At 39.0% G+C, this 11,964-nt stretch overlaps 1 protein-coding gene across 9 annotated transcripts in view; it reads left to right on the top strand.

Annotated features, from left to right (window-relative positions):
* CREM (cAMP responsive element modulator) overlaps positions 1-5,430 on the top strand; it is a 34,145-nt gene extending 28,715 nt beyond the window's left edge. For 6 of the 9 annotated variants that reach the window (XM_065627885.1, XM_065627882.1, XM_065627886.1 and 3 more), the window contains 2 exons: positions 3,050-3,206; positions 5,209-5,430. In XM_065627885.1, coding sequence (XP_065483957.1) covers positions 3,050-3,206; positions 5,209-5,356 — 305 coding nt within the window. In that variant the 3' untranslated portion in view covers positions 5,357-5,430. Of the gene's footprint in view, positions 1-3,049; positions 3,207-4,807 lie in introns of all 9 variants that reach the window. The other 3 variants (XM_065627887.1, XM_065627881.1, XM_065627889.1) reach the window with 1 other exon arrangement.
* Positions 5,431-11,964: the final 6,534 nt, after the last annotated feature.

Raw genomic sequence — 11,964 nt, 5'->3', positions numbered from 1 at the left:
TTCATGCCTTGTTTAGCGAGTTTAGTGGGGAAGTTAAAAACCCTTTGATACTGTAGTCCCATCGTTATGACTCACAGAAGGGGAGAATAGCTGCACTAATGCACAGCGTGCACTGGGCTTTTTTTTTCTCCTGGATAATCACTGAAAGAGCACAAGTGCAGGGATGCGCTCTAGTGTTCAGCAAGTTACTTTTTCCAAGAACCTGCTGATACAAGGTGGTTGGTGTTTTTGGTGTGCTATTTGTTTTGGTTTGGTTTTAAATTGCTCAGAGATTAGTTTACAAGGTTAGTTGTACTCTTCTGAATGTGGTTTGATTTTTTTGTTTGTTTGTCTTGCTGTTAATAATTTCCTTTTTGTAAGTCTCAACTCAAAGCTTCAGGTTTTCAGTGACTTGTTACTCCCTTGCAGTTTTAAGGAGGGAAAAAAAAAAAAAAAGATGACCGGGGGCAGTGTTTTAGGGAAATAAACCATCTCCAGGTTTGTTGCTTTGTTGGCAGCCTCAGTCCTAGGTCTGATATGTTAGGAATGACTTTAAACCTCCATGGAGTTTTGTTAGAAATGGCCACAGAGGTTTGTCAATCTGGATCGAGGTGCGTTGGAATTTTGTCTCAGATGCTGAAATGGAAGGTACCTTTCTCTGTAATATGCAGATACATTGCTAGAGTTAAACTACTATTTTTTTCAAGAGTATTATTTCCACAAGTATTTTTTCCACAACCTTCCCCCCCGCCAAGCCTGTTTCATCTTTCCCAATGTCTTTTTCAGAGGAAAACAGTATTTTATTGTGACTTTTTGAGTTGTTGTTTTTTTTTTTTTAAATCGCAGACTTTGAAATAATTGATTTGCAATAATGTATTGTAATGCACATATTACTGCACATCTAAAAGATACTTTGTCAATGCTATGCTGCTTTTTTTTTTTTTTAACTGTGCTGTCTGGGTTTACAAGGTCTACACCACCAAAATGGTTATTTATCTCTGTTACCACACTGGTTGGTTTATAAGTGAGCCAACTGTTTGGCAGGGGCAGAAACTATCGGACCCCGGTCAACCTATTCATGCACCGTGGTGTTACTTACCACAGTGTTTGCTGATCCCAGCTCAGATAGTGTCTCAATTCTGTTGAACTAGGTTGCAGGTCCATTATTGTACTGAGTTCTCTGAACAACAGCAGCAGTGAGTGCTGTTAGCTGACATCTGACTGTAAATCAAAGACAACAAAGTAGTTGGTCTGGTCAGGCTGAGCTGACCTCAGTTATGGGTCTTTCCCCATGACTTGATGTACAAAATGGTTCACTAGGATTTCTCATTCATTGTAGCTAATGCAAACTAAGATAACATCTCTTTTTTACCTGGTGATGAGAGACAGAAAAGAATAGTTCTTACAATAGTCTATAAAATGTATATAATGTGGCCTGCATAAAGGTGAGACTGAAGAGTTTCTAAAATTCCATTTTGACAAATAGTAAGTATTGTCCCATTGACATAGCTGGGATTGCTAAGATTTGAAGAACTTAAAGAAAGGGTTAAGTGTTTCTCTTGTAGATAGACAAGAAGACCGAGCCCTGTGTCCATGGCAGCTGCTGTTAGTGCTCTCAGGGCTGTCCTGGGCTGATTTCTGTGTCCCTCCCTGTCCCCAGGGATTATGGTAACCCAGGTCAGTTCGCTGGTCCAGTTCATCTTGTAATTCCACACACACTTTTACCCCCAGGACTCAGAGTGGGGGAGGTGCACAGTGTTTCAGGTGATAATGATTTCAGGACGTGGCTGTGGAATTGTAGTCTAAACACAGCTTCTTCCTATTTTTTTGTGTTTAATTAGTGAAGCATGAGCTTAATAAGAATAATGGTAATTTTTTATTAAGTTTTGGGTTGGGTTTTTTTGCCTCTGCAGTTGACGGGTGTCTCTTTACTGCTCTACCTGTCAGCCTCCCCGAAGCGTTTTTGTCTACATTTTACTTTGCCAAGTTGTTTTTCCGTTATTTGAATACTGCTTTAAAGAATTAAAATATGAATTAAGTATAACATAGCAGCCACTGAAATGTCATCTTTTATATTCAATTGCTTTAATGACAAAATTTGAACTTTTGTTCTGTAATAGTGTAAAAGATTTATGGAAAGGAATAGGTAAATACTTGCTCAAAACTTGAAGAGGGATACATTTAAAAATTTTTTTTCATATGTTGGACAAGGTACAAGTACTTAGGACTTTCACAGCATTATAAAGTTGGGGTGCATCATGTAAGAACAAATTACTTCAGAAATACAGAAATGAGGTAAGACTATCCGAAAGGTGTTGGTTCCAAATAACACGTCAGATTTCAGATCTGCCTTTTAGCCTGGGGAGAGCTCAAAATTGTAGGTTCAGGAGCTGAGTCTGAACCTTTGCACTGGGATTTACTGTGTATCTACAGCCCTTCCAGTGCAACTGCCACCACCTCCTCTTGCGGGCCAGTGCTGCTGCGTCCCACGCGCGCTCCTCTTGCCCAAGGAACATGCTCCTGTTCACCACAAGAGCTTGGCTGTTCCTTTTCATTTTGGCAACGGCAGCCCTCGCTGGTTTTGCAAGGGTTGCCGAACTGCTGCTGGAAAGAGAGGAGAGGCGGTAAGGCCAGTACTGTTGCTGTCACAGGGAGGGAAGGAGGGAGGGGAAAGTTGACTTCTGAAGCAAATTGACTCCTGAAACCTCAGTGGCCGCAACAGCAGGATTTCATGGGATTGCGCAAACAGGAAATAAGTGTGGATGCTCTGACAGGGCTTCGCAAACAGCTTTTCCTATGTTGTCTGAAAAGAGCCTTGTGGAAGCTTTCACAGGCTTCAGGCTGGCTGGCTTATGGAGCCATATGCTAGAGCAATTTAGATAACTTATTTTACAGCATGGAAATAAACATTAGTAAGATAACAAATATAGTTATGACATTACAGGCCTGTGAAATATATTTCTGTAGCAGGGATCCTGGATATCTCATCAACAGAAATCTGTTATTTCCAGAGAGACTTCTGTATAGGTCTTTGTTGCCATAAAGTTTAAAATGTGCTTCTTTTATACAGCTGCCACTGGAGACATGCCAGCTTACCAGATTCGAACTCCCACTACTACCTTACCCCAGGGAGTGGTAATGGCAGCCTCACCAGGGGCTCTGCACAGCCCTCAGCAACTGGCAGAAGAGGCAACACGCAAGAGAGAGCTGAGACTTATGAAAAATAGGTAAGACTATATAATAATCAATGGTCAGTGGCAAAAAAAAAAAATTCTAATGAAGTTTTCTTCTGAAGGTCATGAGCAGTGCCTATGACTGATGAAGGGAAGGTGAGAAATTATGGATTTTTAGTTCTAAAATATTATGGTCATTCAGAAATCAGTGTTGTCCTTTTCCGAAAATTTTTGCGATAATCTGCAGGTATACTTATTGTTGAATTATTGTCGTTTTCCCCCCCTACTGACAGTAAAATGGCCAGTATGGGTTTGTTCATCTTGAAACATCCCAGCAAAAAATTAGCTAGGAAAATATCTGAGGATCTCATTAGGAGCTGTCAATTAATGATGCTGTGAAGAGGACTTATTTTAGGATGGAATGATAATTATAGACTTTCCTAAATGCTTGGCTACTGAGAAGTTATTGTGCAGTGCTCCTGTCATTTTGTGAGGAATATTGTGTGAGGTGGCTGTATCTGTTTTAATTAGTTGGCATGGACTTGACTGTATGCTGTAAACGCCAATCTTTCTCTGTGCATTCTTCTTGCTATTCTTGGGGAACTCCTTTTAAGTGCGTAGACACCGCTATCAATGGCAGTTAGATTAATAGAAGAAATAGTATGCTATGCAGATCTCTAATACATTAAACAGCCACTTGCCTTATGATTGAACTAATGGTATTGCTTTGCTCTCATGCCTGTGCTTTATTTTAAATTACTCACAAGAATCACTGCATTGTTGTGCCTCCTTTTGTTTCTTCTCTCTTCAACTTTAAAGTAGCAGCTATGCTGTCTCTCAGGTAACTTGCTGGAAAGCTACACTCTCAAAATTTGACAACTTATGTCCCAAGATGTTAAAGGAGTGGACTCCCAGTACTTCTAAACTTTCTTCTGGAATTGAATGCTTGTTCAGTCACATGCTTCTGGAAATACTACCCAACGTATGTAGCTTCAATGTAACAGAATTCTGAGCAGAGCTGTGAGAATGGCTCCAATTGCCAGCAACAAAAGGAGCCCAGATGCATGTGGCTGAATGTGCCCAGGTGGACAGTTCTAAAATGCTAATAAATTGTATTTATTTGGACTTAAATTTTACTGTTGATTGTTACATTAAGGTGAAAAAAAATTACAGCAAGTTGTAAGCTTCGTATCTAGCTTTTTATGTGAAGAGAGTAGTGTTATGCTTGTGTTTTCTGAAAGTAAATTCTTTGGGTTTGGTTTTAAGATTTTAATTGCGGAAGATAATACTCCTGATGAACACACAAAGTGGAATGTGACTGGAAGAAGAAATGCTGCTTTCAGTCTTAATGTCAGTACAGCTCAAGTCAATACGTTGCCATTTACTCACTGTTTTTCTCAGTTCCTCTGTGTTTAAATTCCATCTTTGTATTTGTTGATGCTGAATTTGTTTCAAGTTCTAGTTGTTTTGAATTGTATTTTAACGGTGTTATTGCTTACGGCTGTTATCTGCTGTTTCTGTTTGTGCAATCCAGCGGTTGTTGTTGTTGGTTGCTGTTGTTATTGTGGAACTGCAGGGATTGCAGGTAACTTCATTATCCAGTCTTTGCCATGTTGTGGCTGTTCCTGTAGTCATTTGCCTTGTATTGGTTCCAGGGAAGCTGCCAGAGAATGTCGCAGAAAGAAGAAAGAATATGTCAAATGTCTTGAAAATCGTGTGGCTGTGCTTGAAAACCAAAACAAGACTCTCATTGAGGAACTCAAGGCCCTCAAAGATCTTTATTGTCATAAAGCAGAATAACTGTCTTTCATTCGGACCTTGTTTATTATGAACTTTAATCAAGGCATGAGAGGAAGCAATTCTACAGATTGCCATACGAACTTGAGAAAGAGACACTTGAGGCCCTTGTGGAACCCAGTTTTGCTTAGTGTTTTCAGACTGATTTGGGAGATATTCCAAAACTTGGAATTCTGTCATAGTCTCCATACTTTGCTGAGCTTTGTAATGGCATGCAAATGGCTTTTTTGTTTGCACTTTTTACTTCTGCTTTTTGCAGGGAAGCTGCTAAAGAATGTCGACGGCGGAAGAAAGAATACATAAAATGTCTGGAGAGTCGTGTTGCAGTGCTAGAAGTTCAGAACAAGAAACTTATAGAAGAGCTTGAAACCCTAAAAGACATTTGCTCTTCCAAAGCAGATTTGTAAAAAATATTTATTATACTGTGAACTGACTGAAATATGTCCAGTTGCTTTATAAGGCAATACATAGCCAACATGAATTATGGCTTTCTCTTTGTGTCATTTATATTATATTCCAACTTCTAACATTCCTGAAATGCTTTCCTGCTTTTTGTCAATTCATAGCTCTAATTTCAGGTTTTTCATGCTCCTCCCTTCCATCTCCCAAGGAGCCAAGTGTTAAAAAAATGTAACAAAGTAAAAAAGCGCATAATTTCTAAGAGCTGTTTCTTTGCCATATATTTACATACTACTTTTTACATGTTACTGAGTGTCCTGCACATACAAAATATTTTAAAATTGTTTTAGATGAATCATAAAGATAATGCATCCAGTAATACAAGAAAATCAAACCACCCAAGCTATCTCAGGAAAGAGTTTATAAAAGAATGTTATGATTACATGTATGTACTAGCATACTAGTCTACAGATGATTTTATGGCATATTTTTATATTAGTTGCTTTGTGGAAAAAAAAGTATTGTATTGCTGTCACTGAGTGCCATGGTTAAAGATAGTTTTTAATAGAACCATGTTGTTTAACCTGTGTAGTGTCTGATTTCCTTTAAACATCTGTTTATTTGAAATGATCTAAAACCCATGAATATCTGGAGGAGGACAAAGGAAAAAAGCATACCTAAATGCGTGACATGATACTAAGTACATTGTAAATACCTGCAAGAAGCTGTCTGTTTACTGCTATTTACTTAAGTTTTCTGTAGTCTGTAGAATGTTCGATTTATTTGAGATCTGTGCATCAAAATTCATTTTGCATCCTGAATATTTCATGTTCTAGATTGTGGACAGTTGCAGACAGTTGCCTATGGCAAATGCTGATGGTGTAGTTCTTTTCACACTTTCTGCAAAGTACTGAGAGGAGGCAAATATGACTTAAAGAAGGAAGCTTTCCAATAAACAGTAATTGTCCGCTGATTCACAGGGTTCCGGAGTAGCCTATAGCTGAGAGCTGAGGATTTTTAAAAATAAACCCATGCTTAAACTAGATGTTAGATCTGGTAAATGCAGTACGTGGCAACTTTCCATTGTGCTTTGAAAAAAAATAGTGCTTATGCAAAACTGCTTCTGGGTATTTCTTTAATTCAGGAATGACCTAATTGGTTGTTGGCCAGTACCGTCTATGAGCAAGAGTATTCGAGAGCTTTGCTGGAACTAGCAGCACCATTGCCTTACTGATGTGGTAGGAAGAAAGGCTTTAGTTCCTACTTAACTGGCTTTACTGGGAGAAGTGTGTGTGTGTGGAGGGTGGGAGGGTTGGAATCACACCATTACTGAAGCCCCTGAGACTACTTCACTTAATTTAAACTGAATTCACATTTAACCCAGTCTTCACTGCGACACTGTTAGGGTGGGGGATGTGTGTGCACTTAATATATATGTGGTTGTCTTAACTTTCCCAAATTACTTGAAATACACAGGATAACTTTCTGAAATCTTTTGAAAATCCCACTAGGTACCCAAACGAGACCATTTGTAAGAAGAGGTATTATCTCTTGCTTCCCGCAGCCACATCAGTTGATTTTAAAAGGAAACAGGCTGCCTTTTGGACCCATATGCTCTGCTTCAGGTCTGGAACAAAAATAAACTTTGAAACCTCTGTTCCACTGTGAAAATATATCTTAAGTGCTAAAGTCAGCACAGGTCAAAAGTTCTGTTAAAGTTGTTGGACAGCATGAGTACAGTCTGCAGCCTCTAGACTGCAACGAAAGTGTCCAGCACATTTTTGGTTGTGGCTCTATCACGAGAATCTGTTTTCTGTTCCAGGTAGGCATTGCTCCTGACTCTCAAGGGATTTGGAAACTTAAGTGGAAAGAAAGCTGGACGCATGGAGGATGTCTCTCCAGTAAAAACTTCTCTTTATCTTCCCAATAGTATCTGCTAGTAACTGTGGTTAGAAAACTGAAATGAGGAATCCTTGCTTCTTCCACATCTATGTAGTCTACAGTCTTCTCCTTGCTAATATTTTTCGAACATTTGATTAATGTTTCTTTTTTATTTAAATAAGTCCTTGGGGGGTGGGGAGGATGCTTTGTTAATACTGTGAGCTAAACCCAAATGCTCTTAACATGTGTTTGGTCATTCTGGAAAACTCCGTTTGATCTACTTATCTGCACCAGGCAAAAGTATTGTGCTTCAGAAAAGTAAACTGCACAAAACATGGCTCATTTAGACTAAGACTAGGAAAAAAAGAAAAGTTTATGACATATTATTCTTTCATTCTCAGTAATTCAGTTTGGTATAGCATTAATTTTGACAGACTTAGCAACACATTTCTGTATTTTGAAGTGAGAATGAGTGAGTTCATTGGTGAATAAGAACATTTAAGATGTGTGGTTGGTAAATTAGAACCAAGATGCATCTCGTGGTGAAGGAAATAACTTACTTGAAAATGAGCAGAAGCATGTCTGCACAAACACCAAGAATCTGTTGTCGAATTGCTACCGCAAAAATTACTACTTAAAACAATAAATCCAGTTCTGAATTGGTCTTAGAGATGTACACTGAAAACCTTGTGAGAGACTTCCTGAGATTAAACGAAGATTTGAAGGAAAACTCAATGTACCACTGAGGTTTGTCAGAGAAATAATAGCAAAATACTTATGTGAGATGGGACTGATGGAGCCTGGGTCTCTGTTCAAGCAGCATATCAGAGGATTAAAATGATAGGATATATACTGGGATACACAAATTAGCTCAGATTATAAAGGAAAATCATATTAAGTCTTCCTTCAGTTCATGTTTTTCTTTTTAAAGTCTCAATATAGCCCTCTCATGTTTTAGATCAGTTTGGGGACTCATTCTATGTCAGTGTCATGTTTCTGAATGTATGTCAGCCCTGGAGTCCAGAGCAGATGCACATGTGCTATGAATGTGAAGACAATTTTTCCTTTGATTTGCTGTCCATCAAGCTCGTATTTGTGCAGGTAAGTCCTGTGCTTGCTAGTGCAGAAAAAGTGAAAATGGCTGGAGCTATTCATTGTTACTTCTTAACTTTTACGGAAGAAAACTGCAATTTGAGTGGGGTCGAAATTCATAACTGCCGAAGCTTTTGGGAGGTGACACACATTTTAGGAGCTGTGCTGCCCACAGTCTGGGTGACACTATCTGTGCTTGTATAATGGCACCCACATTCTGGATACCAGGCCAAGAAAAGGTCCATTTATAATGATTGTGCTGAACTTCTTAGGGTAAATCTGAGGGCTTTTATCAAAATCAGTTATTGATCTTTTTCCTGAGGATACATGTTCATGGGAGAGAGGAAGCTGCTTTCTGCATTTTTGTCTGTCTCCTCACTTTGTGACCGCTTTTGGTTCATCCAAAGGCAACACAATCTGTTTGCAGAGATTTACCAAGTGGATCAGACACTGAGCTCGAAGTATTTCCTTCAGGGACAATGCCTGGAAAAGCTGACCCTTTGAGTTTCTTCATGTCTTGTTCTTTGTGTAAATGATAGGTCCACCCCTTTCCCTAAAAGTATTCTCATCTAAAATGTTACAGTGCAAGCATGCAAACTGTTGACTTTTGTGAAACGTCTGTGATGTGACTGTCAAGTCACAGACCTAAGGAAACACAGTACCGGTGGCCGTCGTGCTTCCTGTGAGTACCAGGGAGGGCTTGGCCATTTTACCACTTCAGTTCTCAGATGAACCAGGCTTTGGGTTCAGTGCTCTTTCCGAAGAACTCCTTGACCACGAGACCAAAATCCACCTTCTGTCTTCTAGCACGTACGTATTGTTGGTTTTAATGCCTTTTCCCACAATTTGATACTGAGGTTGCTAAGAATGTACAAATAGCAACTGAAGAGGTGTTCAGTCTTAATTATCTTACTCAATGACTGTGTCACTATCTCATTTGACAAGGCTGGGAAGTACCTACTTCTCTAATAAAAACATAACTCTGAGCTTTGGATACCAAGAAGACTTCCACAGGGGTCTGATTCTGATCCAGGTTTGTGAAGCAGAGTGCTTGGTGTGGTGCAGGAGCAAGGCCTTTTCAACACAATGTTGTTATTAGTACCGAAACTTTAAATGAATCCGAGTTTATTTATTACAAGATAATTTGAGCACTGCCCAAGCTTTGATTTATCAGCGCCAGGAATTTTGGGTTTTTCAGTACCAGAAAAAAGGCTGAAATTATTGTGATTTTCTTTCTGTAAGAAAATTACATCCCTATGGTATTAAACTCTTCTCCCTTGCTGAAACCACACAACTTTGCAAATTTCTGTGAGACAGATAGATGGAGGATCTACCTTTACAGGAGGGGTGTACACAAGACTGCATGGATGGGTATTTTTCAAATAAAATTTGATGTAGCTCAGGGGAAATGGTCTCTTGAAAAATGTCTTCAGCCTCCTAGGGTTGTGGGCGATGAGGAATGTAATAGTCAGCTTCCCGTTAAGGTACAGCTTTGAGTCAGAGCTCTGTTCTTCCCCAGCTAAGTGCAATGGTGAGCAGAGGTATAAAGAGATATCTCTAGGCTATCCAGGCAAAGCTGCCTCTTCACTGTCTAAAACAGCCTCAGCTCTTGTGATCTGAGAAAAAAGGGGATTAAAATAAATATATTTTTTAAGTGTGGGTTTGGTTTCTTTGGGGATTTTTTGGGTGATTTTTTTTTTTTTATTATTAGTTCCCATAGGTTTTTCTGTTTGCAAGAATAATTGTAGTTTTTCTGCCTGCGTTGATATAGTTGTAAGGAGTGCAAGCTGTTGCCTCCCAATTGGTTCTCCAGGGCTTTCCTTCCGTTCTTAACAAACATCATTGCTGATCTGTACTGTTATCATAGAATCATGAATGTCCCGAGTTGGAAAGGACCCACAAGGACCATTGAGTCCAGCTCATGTGCCTGCATAGGACAGCCCCAAAATCTTTATCCTGCAGACGTCAGCATAATAGCTAAATCCAGTGTGATTTTTTTTTTTTTTTTTTTCCTGAATGAAGTATCACTTCACAGAAAACAAAGGGGTCTGCTCAGCTTCTCGTTTAAATTGACTCATTTTGCTCACAGGTTTTTTTCTGTTTTATTCATTTGGTGTTTTGTCCGTGGATGTGTACATGACAAGAATGTATTGAATGCCGAGCTGTTAAGCAGCTGATGGAAGTAGCTGCATTTTGGTGCTCAGCATTCCTGTATGACATATGGACTTACGGGGAGTGGGTTTGATTTGGTTGGGAGGGGTTTTTTAAGGCACTGTGAGGCTCTTCTGGATGAGGGATAACAATTATTTCATTATTCCAGCAAAAGGTGTGTTAGTTCTACTATTTGCTTAATCTAAAAACTGAAGGGAATGAGTTAGTTTTTAGGGCAACTTGATAGTATCTCATGCAGACTGGCAATAGCAGGTAGGAAAAATCAGTTTATTCTTCTGTCTCTAATGAAGCTTTTCTAGTCTGTTTTCTTAGGTTTCTGTTTTTTCCTACTTCTGAGACAGAGCTTCTTTATTGCAACTTGCTTGTTATGAAGGAGCAGCTGTGTATATGCACAAGTCTCGAAGAGGGCAATGTGAAAGTTGAATGCTGCGTATAGACAAAGGAAAAAAAAATCTTAATTGTATTATGTATGACTTGCATGGAAAAAACAGTGAAGGAAATGTCTCTGTTATGGTAACTGCTGAGGTTTTTCCTCTCCTTTAATAGCCACAGCAGTCGGATTGGGTGTGATTAATACATCTTGTGAATGGAATTATAACTATAAAAATGTCACAATGTCGAAGTCATTAGCTAGCCGAGTCATTGTTTTTCTTTTGTGGTTTCAAAAAACTAATTTCCAAATGGCCTTGAATGAGACTTTTCATGGTATCTTTTTTTTTTTTTTTTTTAAATGCCAGATGTGATTGTGCTCATTCCAGGTAAAAGCCGAGTTGTTTAACAAGACTAATCTTGACCTTAGAGTCTACTTCTTCTAAAGTAGCTCTCTTAAAGATTTTATTTATTTAATGTCAGCAGGAGATTTATCATGTTTTTAGCTTTCGTTAATTCTTACAGAAGTGAGACAACTGCAAATGCATTTTTAAGTTTCATGCATACTGAGGTGTTGTGCTTGATGAAATAGGTTTTGAAGAACTAGATTGTCAAAGATCCTGGTTGTATGAACCAAAACATTTCAGAACTTTGTCAGCTGCCATACAAACAAGAAAATGCTTAAATCCCGACACACCTGCCTCTTTACCAGTGGAGCTGTCAGATACTTTGAAGATCTGGACATGGGCCTGGAACTGCAGCCTTCCTCACACAAGGGAGCAACCAAAATCTGTTGAGGTCTTCAAATCAGGTGTTCTTCATTTTCTCTGATTTGAGGCCTGACTTAATTGGCTGTTCTGAAGTGTGTCTGCTAGGAATGGGCCTAACGTGAAACATGGCTAGAGTGAAACAGGAAAAGAATCAGGATAAAGTGAAGGAAGTGTTTGAAAGCTGTAGTGTTACAGAGTAACAGGAGCAGGCAGGTGGTGTCAATTTGCATGCTGGACTTTTTTTTTTTCTTCTATATTTTTTGTGTAAGAAACCTGTTATCTCTGCAGGGATCAGAGCTCTGCTGTATTGAGCACAGGATGAAAAGCAGTAA

This window comes from Caloenas nicobarica, chromosome 2 (assembly GCF_036013445.1).
Source record: "Caloenas nicobarica isolate bCalNic1 chromosome 2, bCalNic1.hap1, whole genome shotgun sequence".
Classification (NCBI taxonomy): Eukaryota; Metazoa; Chordata; class Aves; order Columbiformes; family Columbidae; genus Caloenas; species Caloenas nicobarica.
The sequence above is the reverse complement of the archived record's forward strand: the minus strand, read 5'-3'. Positions and strand labels throughout refer to the sequence as shown.